This window comes from Sceloporus occidentalis, unplaced genomic scaffold (genome assembly GCF_023333645.1).
Source record: "Sceloporus occidentalis isolate IW3139 unplaced genomic scaffold, rSceOcc1.0.p SCAF_7, whole genome shotgun sequence".
NCBI lineage: Eukaryota > Metazoa > Chordata > Lepidosauria > Squamata > Phrynosomatidae > Sceloporus > Sceloporus occidentalis.
The window spans coordinates 34,726,785-34,745,038 of record NW_028316987.1 but is presented as its reverse complement, the minus strand read 5'-3'; the positions used below and the strand labels follow the sequence as shown (position 1 = coordinate 34,745,038).

The window sequence follows — 18,254 nt, the reverse complement described above, 5'->3', positions numbered from 1 at the left end:
TGACACCGCATTAGAGAAATGCCTAAATGTTTTAGATTTCAAGAGATTTCTACAAGGAGGGAACATTAAAGTTCTGTTCTTTATAATGCTTTTTTCTTAACAAGGTCCAAGGAAGGACCAGCCTATTTCTGTTCAAAGGCTCTCCACATAGATTCTCCAAGTTATTTTGCTGACTTATTAATTAGCCCATTTGCCTGTTCCACAGTTTCCTAAGGCACATTCAGCAAAGGTGACTGCTGCTTCCACTGCCATGTTTTGTTGTATTTCATTGGTTTAACTAATTAGAGCTGTCATGTGGATACAGCCCTCAGTGTTCATGAAGCATTATTGCATAAACATGAGAGTGTAATGAGATGTCTCAGTTGGTGAATTAGTATTTTCTTCATTTTTGACATGACATGATTCCCTTCTTTGGTGAGTGAGCAACCCATTTGTGTGCTCAGATACCACAAAGATGAACAGGCTGTTGCCTTTAATAGTGGTTCTTCCAACTTTTCTCTCTCGTCATGTCCTGCAGCAGACAGTGAAACTGGGGGAAGTAACTTTGGCACACTTGGTAGTGTGCACTTGGATGGGGGGAATCCTGCCAAAAGCTACTGAGCACTAGAGAGTTCCATGGGAGCCTCTGTTCATATACAGTAACTATTTGTATAAATTACAGAAACCATGAGTATTGACATCTGTCTTGTTTAAGAGATAAGCCTGACGTAAGCTCAATGAATAATCAGTTGTGGAAACAATTTTATACTTTGAATTGGGAAGATTTGACTTTATTATTATGCATATGTAATAGCCACTGTTGTGGGAATTATCAAGTCTCTTCTTTCCTCTGCTACCTTTAAAAGGTCTGATTGAGCATTAGAAGAATATGTGACTGTAGCCCAGCTATGGGCATCTCATTAAGCCAAAAACAATCTCATATTCATTTAAAGCTCCTTTTACTTTTAAATTGTTCCACAGTTGCTTTTTTAAAGATTAACTTAAATAATATCTATAGCAATACCGTAAAGGGTCCATGGATCTTCTATTTTTCTGCTTTTCCCATTTACCTCATGAATATCACCATCCATATCCCAGACAACAACCTCCCATTTCTTATCCTTTTTTGACCTCAGATATCTTAGCAGCAGAGCTTTAGCGCTCTCCTTTTTCCTGCCTTTTTTCCTTGTTAGAGGAAGCCTAGCAAAAGTGTCTTGAGTTTTCAAGCGGTTCTGTAGCTGGATTGTATCCAGTATTACACATGTCTGAACCTGTAGCTGATATGTCAACATGTGTCCATAGTACTTTCTGCTTCCAGCTCTTTTTTTGCTTTTTAGCCCTTCAAACTATTTCCTGATGGGTTATGCCAGTTCCCTCTTTTAAATTTGAAACTGATAACTCGCTTGAATTTCAACCAAAGAAATTCTTGTCAAATTTTGTAGGACCTTTGAATTCAACAGTCTTTACAGAACCAGTTTAAAAATAAGATACAGGTACTAAGGAAACCAATTAGAGTGAATGAAGTAAAAGGTACATACTTTATTGCAAATTGGATACTGCGGAAATCAGGAAGGAAGTACTGTATGTTTGTAGAATAGTAATTGTGAGGTTTGTGTTAATATTTGAATGGTTTGTTATATGTTTCCTGTTCTAAAATGGGTATTATGTTTTATAATTTTGTATTTGTAAATAAAAATTTAAAAATTTTTTTTGTAGGATCTGCCATAATGTTCTGGTGAGCTATGGCAAGCTACCCTTTATGTTTCTAGAAACTGACCTTTGAGTTTTAACTTTCCACTGCCTGTTATTTATTTTGATTGAAATTGAAACTCAGTAACCTCCCCCCCCCCCCAAGAAAAACTGTCAGATTTTCAGTTGTCTAGCAAAATATCCTGATGAGTTAATGGCTGCTACAAACAGCTGAGCATACAGTGGATGACCTTGTATTGAGCTATATCCTTTTTAGATTCTTGTCTGATTCAGTAATCTTTTTCTATATAATATTTATAGCTACATGTATTCATTCACTTGATATTGGTGTTTTTCATACAGCCGCATTTGTGGTAGTCCTTGTCCAGCAGTATGGCCTGATGTGATAAAATTGGCATATTTCAACAGTATGAAGCCAAAGAAGCAGTACCGTCGAAGACTGAGAGAAGAATTTGCTTTGTAAGGGTTGAGTTATTTGAACAAAGCTTTTTTTCTTTGTGAACTACTGAATGTGGATTTTTGTGATCATACAATAGACTTCTGTATTATCAGATTGAATTTTTTTTTCCTAATATTCCCTTTATGCATTTGCAAATTGTAGAGTTTCTGAAAGCCATACATCACTAGCATTAATCTGTTACTGGCAACCCCAGTACCCAGTATTCTGTACCTGTGATTTGCCAATTCTGGACACATTAAAGACTGAAGCGAAAGAGCTTTATTTCTGCCACTTTTCTTAAGTGGAGGTTTGTAATTAATATGCATGTCTCTAAACCATCTGAAAGGATTTTTGAAAATGTGCTTTTATTCTATATTTTTTAAGACTTCTTTCCATACCATGGATATAATATAGAGAAGGAGTTTCCCATTCAGCTGCCTATACATTTAAACTTTGTCCTTGGCTGTCATGTACACAGAGTTTAGTTGCAAAGCTATGTATCCTTAGTATGCTGATGCTGCACATAGATGAGAAAAAGGGGCATGGGCTCCCGTATGGTTAGGTTCTTCTGTCTGTATTGAACCTCATGCGTTAAGGAGAATAAAATAAAACATTTCTCTTGATCAGATTATCTGTTGAAATAGAATTTAGTTGTGGAAACCCTCACCTGTAATTTAATGTTTGTGCGTACCCCAGAGATGAATGCTCATTGCATTGTCTTTACCAGTGTACATTATAGGCAATTTGTTAAACAAGACTTTGTGCCCTGAATTGTTAGGGGTATGATATGGACTTCTGATACATTAAATGTACAGTTCATATTGTATAATATCTCATAAAACTGAATGTATCAAATTGGCATATTAAACACAGTTTGAACAACAATCTGCACAAAAATGAAAACCTTTTTAGTTGAAATTCCTTATTCTTGGGACTACTATTCATCTTCATCCTCTTGACAGTATCCCTACAGCTGCACTAGACCTTTTTGACTATATGCTGGCTCTGGATCCAAGTAAACGCTGCACAGCAGAACAGGCACTTCAGTGTGAATTTCTGCGAGATGTTGACCCTTCAAAGATGCCGCCACCAGAGTAAGTACTTGTCTGCTGAGCTCATAGCAATAGCAAGTATATTTCTATACCGCTTACTGATTGTACTAAGCAGTTTACAGTAAGTGTAAACTAATCTGCTTTAAAATTAGATTTTATACCTTGGATTATAAATTAGAAGCCCCATAATGCATTTGTGTTCAGTGTTTGCATTGTAGGATGAGTAAAATCAAATATTGTACATTGTGCAAATAATGTTATATGAACATACCCTTAGGTTGCTAGTCCCAACTAGAGTAAACCATTGACTCAACCCCTGAAAGGAGACTCAACACTAAATTCCCATTTATTCAGTGTGTTTATTTGTATTGATTGGCAATTAGATTAGACCATAAATCCATCAGCATAAACAAATACACATTGTATATCATTTGCGAGCAAAAAAAAAATCGATATTTGAAGAAATCAGAGAACATAGCCTGTTGCTGCTCCTTTTCAAGCTGGCAAAAAGCTGGCTTCTCCAGTGTTGCACTGGGTTTGTGGAGCTCCTGTGGTGTGTAAATGCATGCTACCAGAGTACTGTCCCCCGTGTGGTTAGGTGTGTGACATGATGCTGGCTTTGGGGTATTGTCGGAGCATGCAGCATCTAAATGCTGTGCTCTGACGCCGCCCCGACCCTGGCACAAAGGAGCGGTCTGTTTCGTCCCTAGATTTGACCCAGGAGTTGTGAAATTTGGACCTTCCACGGTTTTTATTTTACTACATAACAAACCCACTGGCAGTTTTATTTCTTGATTTTTAATATTGCTGCACCAGCAAATATCTATAAAAATGGATTTCTGTATCAGTGTAGCAGTCAAATCATAGATGTGCCTAGGCGAATTGCAGAGTCCTTACCTTCTCCTTGTTAAGGTTGCCTAAGCTTTAAAAATGAGCATTGTGGTTTCAGTACACATTGTGATGTTCATGTGCAGATGATATACAAAGGGCATTTTTTATATTCATTATCATTAAACACGAATAACTCAATAACAAACAAATACCATTTGTGTGTGTGATTAAAAACTACCTTACAAAAACTACAAACAAAAAGCAACAATAATCCTAAAAAAAACCCAACCCCCCCAAAACAAAAACCTAACAGAAACTAATAAACACTGCCGATTTCTTCCCCCCTGCCAACCAATGGCTGTATTCCCTGTTGTTACACTCTCTTTAATTCATAATACTAAGCTTCTATGATACAAGCAAACTTGGTTTATTTTAAAAACCTAAAACTGATAAGTGACCCTAATGAGAATATGTGCAAGAACAAAACATTTTCCAGTCTTTTAAAAATTTGATCCTTAATTAGAGTTTTCAATTTCTCCATTTCAGCAAATCCAACTAACTTTATCAACCATTTTTCTTGAATTAGAGTAGCAGCTTCCTTCCACCTCTGGGCATAGACAATTCTCGCTGATCTACTTTTATACTGCGCAGTCCTTCCATAATTCTACAGAACATCATCCATGTCCAATATTTCTGTTCTTTACCACAAGTCCATCATATATGAAAAACGTTCCAACTTTATTCTTGCATTTCCAAAAAGCATTTTAACTATCTTTAAACAGTTTTGATACTCTGTCAGCTGATTAGTCCCATCTGAATGTCACTTTATAGAAATTCTATCTAAAATGATAACTCAATGAACATTTCTAACTCGTTGTCTACATTTTTTCCATTAAAATTGGAAGTCCAATATTTTGAACCCATTTCACAATACAATGAAATGGCACTGTTGTACAATTGGTGACAGAACTTTCTCCTTATTTATTTCCCAGCAGTGACATCTTCAAAACCTGACACGATACATACATTGAATTCTAAAATATATTTCTTCTCTACACATAGTGGGGAAAAGAACCAAGTAGAAATGATTTGCACACATGCACTCCCATCTTTAATTTAAAATAATTATAGTAATCTCTACAGTATCCCTGTCTGGAGATAACAAAATTCATAGAATAATGGAATGAAGATCAGCAGTTTTGAATTCTAACTAATGATTCAGGGTCAGCTGAACTTGCTGCCAAAGTATTGTATACAGTTCACTCTGAGAGACAGAATATGTACTTTTATTGCTGCCAAGTATTTTCATTTGCTTAATAGCTATGTTTTCTTTTTCTTAGTCTTCCATTATGGCAAGATTGCCATGAGCTATGGAGTAAGAAGCGTAGAAGACAAAAGCAGATGGGCATGTCTGATGATGGAACTAAAATTCCTCGAAAAGATTTGTCCTTAGGAATGGATGATAGCAGAGCCAACACCCCTCAGGGCCTGCAAACGTCTTCTCAACTGAAAATTCAAGGCAATTCTAACTTAGCGCTTGGTCAGTTATTTTTCTCTCTCTTTTTAAAAAGTGTTTACTCTAGTGTTATATAGAGCTCTAGGATAAGAGGAGAGCTTAGAAGTAAGGTGTTGCCAGTAAAAAAAAAGTAATGTGCATTGTGGTCTTTTAGCATGACAAGCATGTTTATTAGTTACTTCTAAAACATTGTTTTATTGGGGTTATTTGGCTGGATTTGGGGACATTTTCCTATTTTTAAGTATGTTTTTGTAGAAGCAACATTTGAAAATAGTGCACATGTGTCAAGTAATGCATTACATTTTAAAAAGTACAGTGGGCCCTTGATATCTGCTGTGGTTTGCTTCCAGGACCTCCAGTGAATACCAAAATCTGTGGATGCTCAGGTCCCATTAAATATGATGGCATAGTAATATAGTGTCCCTTATATAAAATGGCAAAATCAAAGTTTGCTTTTTGGAATTTATATTTTTTAAAATATTTTCTGGCCGTGGATGGTTGAATCCATGGATTAAAAAAAAATCTATGGATATGGAGGGTCAGCTGTAAAGTTTCAAGCTCTGTAACGGGATTTAAGTTTTGTAGTAGACAGCTAAAGAATGTAAGCTTTGGCACGTTCATCGTAATACACTGCTATCAGAGAGAGAAGTTGCCTGCCCATCTTGGCTTAACTTGGCAGGTGGAGGGAAAATGTAGTGAAATTGTTCTTGATCAGAACACCAGAAAGGAAAGCACAGAAAGCAGCAGCCACTCTGGTGGAATGGTCGCAAACCCAAGTCAGAGAGTCCAACTGATCCAGTTTGTAAGACAGATGAATAGTTGATGCTACGCACTTCAAGAAGCATTGCAAGGAGCTAGGCAGTCCCTTCCTCAGTGTCAAGTAACAAACAGTCAGGTAAGACCACATAGAAGATCAATGACTTGCATACATCAAGATGGTGCCAATATCTCTCACAGTCCAGAAGAGGGTTCTGAAACAGGGAAGACAACAAAATGTCCTGGCTGAGATGAAAGGATGACACCACTTTTGGCAAGAAGGTTATGTTGAGTTTCAGCACAACCCTGTGTGGATGGAACCGAAGATATGGGTCATCCACCACATGAGTTGGCTGAGACACCCTCTGTTGATGGAATCGAAGATACAGGTCATCCACCTGCAAGGCACAAAACTCTCCTAGCAGTTATAGTAGTAACCAAAACTGCAGACACCATTTTTCATCTACTGTACAAGCTATTGCAGCAATGCAAAAATCTGCCACCTTGGTTGTAATCCCTGGCTGCTGGTTGGCCAGAAGGTAATCAATGTAAAATATACCTTGTATTTTTTGTAAAATTGGTGCTATAAAACAATGCTGAAGATCCCGGTAAAAGGTGCAATACAATAAAACATGCCCCACTGTTTCTACCTCCCCAGACCCACAAGGACATAAACGTTCACAAAATGATTTGTTATTATATCTTCCTGCAAGTAAGGCCGATGGAAGTACATTAAATTTGGCCAGAGTAAAGGCTTTCCTATACTTTGGATTTGTTAGATCGTTCAAATATGCAGCAAGGACAAAGCCTCTCCAACTGTCTTTAAAAGTTGAGTGTAAAGAGGCTGCACTTATGATTTTGTAGCTCGATGTCCTGTATGTGCTAGCGAATGTTCTCCTTAGCTTTTGCATACCCCATGGCTAGAATAACAGATTGTGAGAAGCCACCAAAGTACTTGGGCCGTTCTGTTTAGAGGTAACAACATCCGTCAGGACCAAGGCTGCCTTCTCTATACTTGACTTGAACTTGTTCAAAGACAACAATCGATGCCAAGGGCCCACTTCATCTCTCAGAAGGCACGGATGACCTTCAGGCTCTTGCAGTTTTAAGGCCTGCTCACACAGAAAAGCTGTAAGGCAACACTCTCTGTTGCATTAGGCCTGTGAACACTACACAGTGCATACATGAGGCCACAATATGGGACTTGCCCGAACATTGAAGGCATCTGAAAAGCCTATCTTGGTCTGGAATCTTAGTGCCACATTTGACAGACTTCTTAAAAGAAGCCAGTGGTACTGAGAATGCCCAAGGGCTAGCATGGTTAGAAGCTCACACCTACAATAGATCCTCAGAAGGCGTCTTCCAACTCGAGTGTATGAACGCTGTTCCTTATGAGGCAGCTGCAGTGGTGGATGAAAAGGAACTGAGTTTTTGGTGGGAGTCCCTTATATAGGGCTGGTACAGGTGGGTGAGCTACTGCCCAAACTCTTCAGAACACTTAAGAACAAGGGTTCCCAACCTTTCTTTGTTTGCGGAGCCCTAATTTCTGTGGCACAGCCCCTAAGAGGCCTACTCTATGTCTTACAAGTTAATGGTATTTAGGAGAATACAGTGCCCTTCCTTTATGCGGGGGATCCATTCCAGATCTCCCCCCCGCCCCCCGCATAAGGGAAATTCCACGTATGTTCACATCTCATAGAAAACAATGCTGTGCACACGCCACAAGCACGTGCGCCATATGTTTTATTGTCATGCAGCTTCAGTGTAAGCTTGAAGCTGCTTATAATGCGGCTGCATATGGTGCAGGCACACTGTATATAAGAATATATTCTTATTCTTTAATTTCATTCCATTTTTGTTTCTTTCATTTTCTTGGAGTGGCCACAAAGTACCTGGGAATTGCACACGGAGCCTTAAGGGTTCCTCAAAGCACAGGTTGGGAACCCCTGTTTTAGAATACTCCAAAAGAGACACTGGGCAGGTGCAAGGTAACTCATTTGTATGAGCGATGGAGACCACAAAGGGGAATTCTGTGTGTACATAATTTCTAGATAGTGGCTCCTTGCAATTTTTCACAGGTTAGTTAATCTAGAACAGGGATATATGATTTTGCAGCCAACTACTAGGTGTCTTTTTCATAGTAGGAAATTAGAAAGCAGTGAGAAACAGTGTGATATTAGGCATATTTCTGTGCTGCTTGTGCCTAGATATGTGTATGCCATAATAATATTTGGTAGTTTGAATAACAAACTATATTTAAATATACTCTTTTCTAAGTGATGTTTAGAAATTTCTGTTATCTTGATGCAGGCCTCATTCATATGGTTGCCTAAATGGTATTTCGAGTGACTGAACAAGCCATTGGTGAGCCTCAGGCTTGTTTGTTGCCATTCCTGCCTCATTCAGAATTTGACAGTAGGAGCATAAAAAATCTGTTGTAATTGTAAAGCAATCCATCTTTTCATACCTTTTCTGAATTTGGGAAGCTCATGTTTTGTTTTGTTAAATAGGACAGTTTTAGTTCTACTGAATTCAAATGTTATGTGGAACTGTGACTTATTCTAAAATGCAAGTAGAAAATTTCACTTTCCTTACCTCTGAGGTTCCAGAGGAACTGCAGGGAGCTTTTCCTAATCATTGAAATAAAATTTTAAGTGATCACCTAAACTGGGATGTAGGAAATATAATTTTGCTTTTCACCTTAAGTATGATTATACTAAACATCTTTTTATGTTCTTCCCTTTAGTGAAAGGTGGCAGTGGTCAGCCACTAAATCAAAATGAAGTGGCCCTTCTTCTTAACCTGCTTCAGTCTAAAACCAGTATTAATATGGCACAGTTTGCTCAAGTGCTGAACATTAAGGTGAATCCTGAGACTGAGCAACAGCTAAATAAAATAAGCCTCCCAGCTGGCATTTTGGAAGCTGGAGAAAAACAGCCTGAGCCTCAGCTACTGCAGCAGCAGCAACCGCCGCCGCCGCCACCACCGCCACCACCTAAGGCACCACCACCACCCTCACCCTCACCAGAACAGGAGCCTTTAAAACAAGCAGCAGCTCCTCCTCCTGTGCAGTCTGCTCAATTGACCCAAACAAAAATTGACACAGAGGTTACTCAGGCAGCAGTGCAGAGTGCATTCACTGTTTTGCTGTCTCAGTTATTAAAGGCTCAGCAACTGAAGCAAAAAGAAGACATAGTAGAAGAGAAGGAGAATGGCTCAGGAAGTGAAATGCCGTTACATCCCAGGCAGCCCCCAGAGCCAAGTACGCCTGCATCTGGCAACTGGGAGGATGCAGACTCTCCGATGTCTATTTATCCCCATCTTATCAAATCATTATATGCATGTGCAGGTAAGAATCTGTGGAAAACACTAGATAAATAAGGAATGCACAGAGCTTGTGAATGATTTTACTGTGTCTGTAAAGCTCCTGTCAAACTTAGCTGAAGATAATTATCTGAAATTCTGTCACATTCCTTAATTAAACTGAGCTTATATTGTCAGATCATTATTAGTACAGCAGAAAATTGGAACCTGTTAATATAAGTGTTTCAAACTAAGACTGCAATCCAAGGATTTTCATTTAGAATAGTCTAAGACAGTGGTCCCCAAACTGCCCTTTAAGAGATTTTAGACTTCAGCTTCCAAATGCCTCAGCTGTGTTGGCCAATAATCTGGGATTCTGGGAGCTGAAGTCCAAAATCCCTTAAAAAGTAGTTTGGGGACCACTGATCTAAGATATCAGAAATAGCTTTTGTCACAACCTCACTTTGCAAAACTGTTTTAAACACAGCATGGGTAGCTACTGTTAAAGAGCCACATATCTTGATATTTCCTTCTTCTTGCATCTTTGGATCCTGGATTGGGTATAGTATGTTCTGTTCCAGTAAGATGTTATTGACAACTATATAAATAACAATGGTAATAAATGTTTAGAAGGACTTAAAGTGACCATTTATCCATCATTAGATGGGTTTATTTAATTCACATTTCCCTGCTAGTTAATTTGTAAAGATCGTATGTCACTTGTTTTTACATATAAGGAGTAATATTTTATGATTAAAGTCTGTCCTTGAGTGCAAAGGAGATGAGACAAGGAGTTGCTTACTGAGCAGAAGTTTTAAGGTAACCTAACCACCATTAAGCTCTTTGCACTCCATTCAGAAGCCCCAGAGGGGAACAGATCTGTAACATTATGGGGTAATGCACAAGGGCTGCAACTTAGACAGAAGGAGCAGCAAATTGGATTAATTTCTCAGGGCTGCCTTTTACAAGAATAAGTGCCCTCCCCCACATAACCTTATTGTAAATATTGATGGCTGTTGTTTTAAGTAATTAAGTTCTGGTTATAGATTTCACACTCAATCATCTAAAAATCCATTTAGGACAAGACGATTTGGTCAGGCACCCTGAGATGAGACCTCAAACGCCAGAAGAACGACCTCGAATCTTGCCTCCAGACCAGCGCCCCCCTGAGCCACCAGAACCACCACCTATCACTGAAGAAGACCTTGATTATCGGATAGGGAACCAACATTTATCATCATTTTTTAGCTCTGCAGGGATGGATCCTAATGCTGGAGTCAAAGCAGCTCTTCTACAGCTACTTGCTCAGGCTCAAACAACTGAGAAACCAGCAACATCTAATGTGGATTTCCAAACAAGAGATTCCTTTATGACAGGTCCAGACTATAAGGATAGTTTTGGATCTTCTACATTCTCTTCTGCTCATTACAGTACTAGTGACGGAATAGGAAGTGGATCTTCTGGGACTTTAGAAAGGGGAAACTTTATTGGGAATTCAGATGTGCAACCCTTGGAGAATTACAATACTGCTTCTTCTCACACTAGTAGTGCCCCTCCACCTCCTGCCTTTTCAGAACCATTTCATAGCTCTGTAACTGGTTATGGAGACATTTACCTCAACACTGGTCCCATGCTATTTAGTGGTGATAAGGACCATAGATTTGAATATAGCCATGGTCCCATCACTGTTCTGAGTAACAGTGGTGACACATCTGCAGGGTCTGGATCTGAAAGTACTCATTCTTTGTCTTCAAAGATGCAGAACTATAGCTATGGCACCAATTTACAAGAGCCCCCTGGTAGTGTTGGCCATATGCACGGACAAACATGGACTTCTCCTCCTCAAGGACCTGGATATTCACAAGGATACAGGGGACATATTAGCACATCAGCAGTCAGAGGACGAGGCAGAGGATTGCCATATTGAGCATTTGTTTTGTTTTTTTCCCTCAGGCACATCATTTTTACCTGGAAAGACTTTGTAGCTGTGATTTCAAAGCAGCAGTCCAACAGACTTGAATAATGTTAATTCAACAGCTTTATTTTTATGTGGAAAAGGGTCTTGCATACAATAGGAAATTGCTTACAATTCATGCTGTTCCGAGTACCAGAAAATTGATTGTACATCTTTGCAAATCCTAGCTATAAATTTTATATTTTGGCAGTTTTAAGTCAATGCTAAATTTAGGGACATCAGCTTTTTATGGCACACTGTCAGATCTGAACTATGCACACACTTGTGCTTTTTTGTAAGTTTGGACCAACTTTTATGTAAAAATTTTACAACAATCAAACAGGGCACTGATTTATTTGGTATTTCTTTTTACAAAACTCCTTTAGTCAAAACGTCACTGTCCTTGCACTGCTTTCAGTGTTAATCTGTGGAAGGTGTTCTTTGTGCTCATTTCAGACAATAAAATACAGTCTTTCTTGATACTAGTTTTATACATACTTGGGCAATCATTTGATTTACTTTCAGAGTCATCCATCTAGTAAAATATCCTGTCCATCTAACCAGTGTTAGTATTTTTTTTAAAAAACTGTTTTACTTGAATGGTAAGTGCCTTAACGTTGTAAGCTTAAGGTCTGAAGAACATTTCATTGAATTCAAAAGGTTTGAAGGTATTTTGTAGTTTGATACAAAGAAATAATATTTACACAACTTTGCTGGTAAGTTAATTCTTGTGGATATTCATGTGCCAGTAGGTAAATTAAGATACTTAGCTTTCTTTTACCCCAAATTACAACCATATCCCCAAAACCAATTAAGGCAAAATGAGAATGTATGGGCAGTAATAAAGATTTGTTTTCTTCAATTTTCTGTAATACCTTTACCAAATAAAACTTAGTGTCCTGTTTTATTAAAAGTAGTCTCATTATAAAAAAGAAAGAATAGCATAGCATTTATATCAACATACTGTGGTTTTGCATTTCCAAAATGATTTTGGAAACAGATGCTTGCTTTTCCCACATAACTGATGCAGAATGTAACCAAAGTTACATAACCAGCATTTGAAGCAACAGAAGTTTAAAAAGTAGTTAAAAGTTCTGGAAACCGGGACTGTGCCAATCAGTTCTGTGTTAAACACTTCAACTAACTTGTTGCTTGATTTGAATCTATTTTGGAATAATCCCATATGTGTTCACTCTAAAAGCAAAAAAGAAAAAAAAAGGCTCCTAGCTTTCCAACAGTACAAATTTGTTCTATGAGAATGAGACTTGAGCCTCTCCCTGCAAAGATAGGGCACTGGCTATGTTTTCTGCGTACTGAAATGTTTTTAAATGACCATATTGGAGAAACTGTTCCCAACTGATTATCCAGTTGACAAGCTAGTGCATATGTAGCTATTTTCTAAATATGTAATGTTTCTATTATCTAAGTTACAAATGTAGTCTTGTCAGCTGTGACTTGAATCTTTTAGAAACAGGCTTATCACTGCTTCAAATATTTGACTCTTGATTTCAGTTAATATTGCAATTGTAGGGTGTCAGATTTGTTGGATCTCCCTTGTAAATAAGACATTGCTCATTTTCAGTATCATTTAGAGAATCTTGACTGAAAATAAAAGCAGCTTAACTGGAAGAAAGTACTTTGTAATTCTAACACCTTGTGTTGATATTTTATGCAGAAAAAGTTGGTTTGGAGCAAGCCTTCTGGAGGAAACAATCGAGGCTTACTTAGAAATGAGAACCATTAACAACCACTTTTTGTTAATTTTGGCTCCAATTCAATAGGTCACAGATAATAGCTTACAACCAAATACGGTACAATACAAGAATATAAAAATTACTACAATTTAGAGTTCACTGTACATATGAGGCTTTTAGATTTCCATTTCTGCTTACAATTCATGATGATACTTCAGAGTTGGCTTCCTGAGATGACTTTCTGATAGGGGAAGGGATTGTAGTAGGAATGTGGAATTTCGGAAGCTCCATGGTGTGCAGAAGGCTGTGGGAGTGTTGTTTTTGTTTTGGCTTCTACAACATGTATCCATCCTATGCAGTACTGCAGAGGTAATGGAATGTGTACTAATATCTCTTAACTGTACGCACGAAAAAAACTGTGTTGCCATCTTAAAAATCCAGCAAACATGGACCAAGGCCAACTTTTCCAAATAAAACGAAAATGAAGACATTTTTTGCCCAGTGGCCAAACTCACTCTGCTGAACTTGTGGGTGCTAAAAGCAGAAATGTCCACTTGGGCCCATACTTGATTGCTGAGTCCCCATTTATTCATTCATAAAGACTTCCCCTTTTTAAAAACAACAAAAAAACCACCACCCCTATATGCTGAATTAGTCATTTTAACATTTCCATTAACCCCAGAGTAGGTTTTTGGAAAACTTGGTTGCAGTGCAGGAAGGGTGTCTTTTTAAGTAGACATTGCAGGCTTTTAAAAGCTTTAGTTTGCACTGTGCCAGCAGAGAGATTCAGAGAAAATCTGATTAGCTGCTTTTTGAAAGGAGGCCGGGCCTGTGGTTAACCTGATAGGCCACATCTATGTCTTTCTGTTCCAAGAGGTGTTGAATCGTCATACCTGACATAAAGTGTTAAAGGGCTTTTTCAATAACAAATCTTCATTCTTTTTAGATGTCCTGCTACAAATCTGGTGGAAACTCAGCAAGGTCACTTCTGTTTCTTTAGAGATCTCAGTTTTTGAAGGAAGACTACCATTCCCAGAGTTCTCCCTGGCCACTGTGGTGTAGTAATCAACACAATTAACTTTTCCAGGCTTTGAATATGACCTGTATAGGCCAAACATGATAAGAACTTTCCATACAAGACCATTCTGAATCACCTGTTTGGTTATGTGTTTCAGTGGCTTTCAAAAAATGTACCATATACACTCTACTATAAGTCGACCTCATGTATAAGTCGAGGGCAAGTTTTGGGGCCAAAATTATGGATTTTGATATGACTCAAGGATAAGTAAAGGATCTAAAGGATGAACCAAAGCAAAACAATGTCAAAAATTTACAAAATTTCAGTAGACATAGATCTTTGTGCTCATCCTTAAGGCTGGATGGATGAGAGTGTAGAGGGGATCAGTTCTTCCAAGACACATTACACTCTTCCCTTTCACCAAGGAATGTTTCCTTCTTTTTAATAAGATTTAAGGTACAGTACTACTTACATTGACCTGTGGATAAGATGACTCAGTTTTTTGGCGTCAATTTTTTGACCTACATTTCTAGACTTATACATGAGTATATACAGTAAAATCTTAAAAGGTAAGTGAAATACAGTGCTCCTGCACCATGCGTGGACGCGTTTTATGCAGCTTCCAGTGTACGCGGAAGCTGCTTGGGGAGGGCAACAATTTCCTATGGGGCTCAAGCATAGGCGGATTTCCCCTTACATAGGAGGATCCGGAATGGATCCCCTGCGTAAGGAGAGGGCCCACTGTAGTAAAGTTGTGGAGCAGTGCTACTCAAAGTGGAGGTCTGTAGACTAGTGCTGGTCCATAGTACATTTCCAGGAAAGGGACATTTGAGCCACTGAGCAAAAATATGGTGAATGTTGAGCCTTCCTTATCTGAAATGATTGGGACCAGGAGTGTTTAGGATTTCAGATTTTGGGGGCTTTTGGAATACCTGTGTTCAAATATAGATACGTAATGAGATATCTCGGAGATGGGACCCTAGTCCAAACACAAAATTCATTATTGTTTCATAATTCACTTTATACACATAACCTGAGGGTAATTTTATGCAACATTCTTAATAATTTTGTGCATGAAACAGTTTGTGTACATTGAAATATCAGAAGCAAAAGTGTCCCTATTTCAGCCACCCATGAAAAAAAATTGGTTTTTGGAATATTTTGGATTTTGGTATTTCAGATAAGGGAGATTCAACCTGTAACAGTCCTTGATACATGGGGGACAGAACAGGACTTACTCTCCCATATCGGATAATGTGAGAAGCACTGCTTTGGAGCACAAAGCAAAGCTTCAGTGCAAAGAAATCTGTTGATGAGGTAAGTGCTCAACATATCTGGAGAGATGCTCTGTTTTTAAGAGCTGATGAATGTCTGGTTGGAGAAGGAGCTTTTAGAAAAAAACATACTTATTCAAAAACCTTGAAATGCACACTATATTTACAGAGGAAAATACATGATGGTATTTAAATTACCTATTCCAATGTATCTCCGAATGGCTTTGTAGTGGCTTCTCATTAGGCAATGCAATAATGTAACATATTAACATATATATAATTTCACCTGTTCATTTCAGGGGCAAGCTAAGAGACAGAAATTTTGCTTTAAGGATAATTCCAGTAATTGGCTCACAATGCAATAATATGCCATTTTTGAACTATGATCTTTTCAAGCAATGGGCTTATCCAGACATACAGTAAAATCCAGCATGCCCAGATTTTCCAGATTTGCATACTCTATTATTAAAAGTGACACTGAGGATATTCACAGCAAATTTGGATTAAGCAGCCTTCCCTTTCCCCATCCAACACTCATGTCAGTGTAAAATGGTGAGGTTCCCTGCATTATTTGCAGCCATATGACAGTGACCACTTGGCATTCTGTTTTTCACTTGACTCAAGGATGCGTACATAAGTATCTCTGTAGAGGTGCAAATGCAGAGGCGTGCAGGTAAAATGTCAGGTTAGCAGATACTGTATATGGCTATGTGCACCAATGCAGCAGCATTTTTAAAAAAATGGTGATGCTGCTCAAACCTGAATGTGTCTAAGGAACCTGTCATTTCCTGGCATCCCACCTACACTTACCGCACATCAAGCCATGATTCTCTTCCCCTTGAGCTGTCTGTGAAATAAGCCCTCAGGCACCTAAAAACTTGGCACATGCTGTGAATAGCTCAGAATGTTGTGTGTCCAGATCACCACCAATTTGGGGTAAGAGGACTTAATAGTATAGACAAGCCTAATGAAGGCTAAAAATAACATGCAATGGGACCTTGGTATCTGCTGAGGCTTGGTTTGAGGACTCCGTATACCAAAATGCATGGATGCTCACATCCCATTATATACCATGGTGCCCCTTATATAAAATGACAGAATCTAAGTTTGTTTTTAGGGAGGGAGGGAGCTGTGGACAGTGTGGATATGAAGGGTTTGCAGTATTAAAAAAATACCCCAAAACTCCTCTTTTGTTTATTTCTTAAAAGTTGGATTTACTTACAATACCATCTTCCTAGTCAAAGTTTGTTCCAGGCTGTACAGAAAATAAATTGTTGTTAAAATATTATTAACTAAAACAGTAAAATAACTGCAACAGCATAACAGAAAAAGAATATTTAAAAAGCCTGTAATCATTTTTTAAAGCTCATTTTGAAACCAAAGGTTAGGAACACCATTAAAGATAATGTCACCACACAGAAGTAAAACTTGTTTCACTTACACTGCAAATGTTACAGTCGATGGGTCAACTCTGCATATTAATAAGTTTAAATCCAACCCATCTTCTGGTATCCACTGTCTTCCATTAATGGAAAGTTTGTTTTTAGAGAAGAGCACTTCTGGTGGAATACGAATGGAGGCAATAGCGCCTTTCTCTCCATGCTGTGGTCTTGCTTCAGCCACAGGACAGTGGAGACCTGAGGGTGTCTGAGGCCCTTAGGGAAAGACCCACCATCTTTTCCAACCCCCCAGGAAGCCAGATGGTTATTTCCCATCCAGTTGGCCAGGCCAAGCCAGTGTCTACCAAGCACAGAGCAACAGATTGGGGGAACTTGGGCCCCTCTCATTCTGTGAGGAACACAAATGTATACAGACAGCCTGTCTGATCTAGATCTAGAGCCTGCAGATGAGGAGCAGTGAAGCCTCCCAAAAGGCAACCCCCAGGAGTTGACAACCAGGAGAAAGATTATAGGGAGGAGGATCAATCCCAATTCTGATTTGGAGGACAGGGAACTATCCTCAGATGAGGAACAGGATAGCTCTGCCACACCTTTGTCTGTTCATCTATTCCAACCAGGAGACTTCAGCATTCTGTTAAAGAAAGTTAAGACCCTAGGCATCAGCATGCTTGTGCAGACTCCTGAATGCAGGACCCTGATCTACCCCAATGCAGTTGAGAGTGATGCCCTGCATTTAGCACCACTATATCAGGTGCTCCATTTCCAGCTGAGTTCATGGCACTGGTGAGGGAGGAATGGAACAAGCCTGCAGCCAGGAGTCGCTACATGTTTCTCAGCAATGTCATCAGCAAGCTTTGGTGGATGACCCCATCACTGCTTTGTTTACAACTTCTGAATACTTGAGGGATAGAGAAGACTCCCTTAAAGCTTCAAAGAAAGAACTCTTGAGAGCACACAAAGCCAACTCCCTTTCAGGGCCTCTGCCTCCATTTCTGTTTTGTCAAATGCAGTACTTCTGTGTGCAAAGGAACTAATTTAGAACAGGCAAAGATGAGGCAAGTGATCAAGTTGCTAAAGGTCTTCATGGCTGATGCTAGTTTCAATGTCATCCAGTTCAGCACCAGGGCACAGGGCAGTGAGAGGCCAGGTGTGGCTGAAGAACTGGACTTTGGACACTAAAGCAAAGTGTTATCCTTGTTCCATAACTGGGTGCCAACATTGGATCCAATGTTAGTTACCAAGGATTTAAAGAAGGTTCTGATGCATGGGAAGAAGAGAGAAGGCAGAAAGCAACTGCAGCAGTCAGACTCCATGTCTTCTGAAGCAAT

General features: G+C 38.9%; 1 protein-coding gene across 1 annotated transcript in view; it reads left to right on the top strand.

Moving 5' to 3' along the window:
* Window positions 1–12,020, top strand: part of CDK13 (cyclin dependent kinase 13) — a 51,554-nt gene extending 39,534 nt beyond the window's left edge. Inside the window, exons 10-14 of the mRNA XM_089532569.1 lie at window positions 2,032–2,148; window positions 3,091–3,222; window positions 5,352–5,551; window positions 9,030–9,632; window positions 10,666–12,020. Coding sequence (XP_089388695.1) covers window positions 2,032–2,148; window positions 3,091–3,222; window positions 5,352–5,551; window positions 9,030–9,632; window positions 10,666–11,513 — 1,900 coding nt within the window. The 3' untranslated portion in view covers window positions 11,514–12,020. The remainder of the gene's footprint in view (window positions 1–2,031; window positions 2,149–3,090; window positions 3,223–5,351; window positions 5,552–9,029; window positions 9,633–10,665) is intronic.
* Window positions 12,021–18,254: the final 6,234 nt, after the last annotated feature.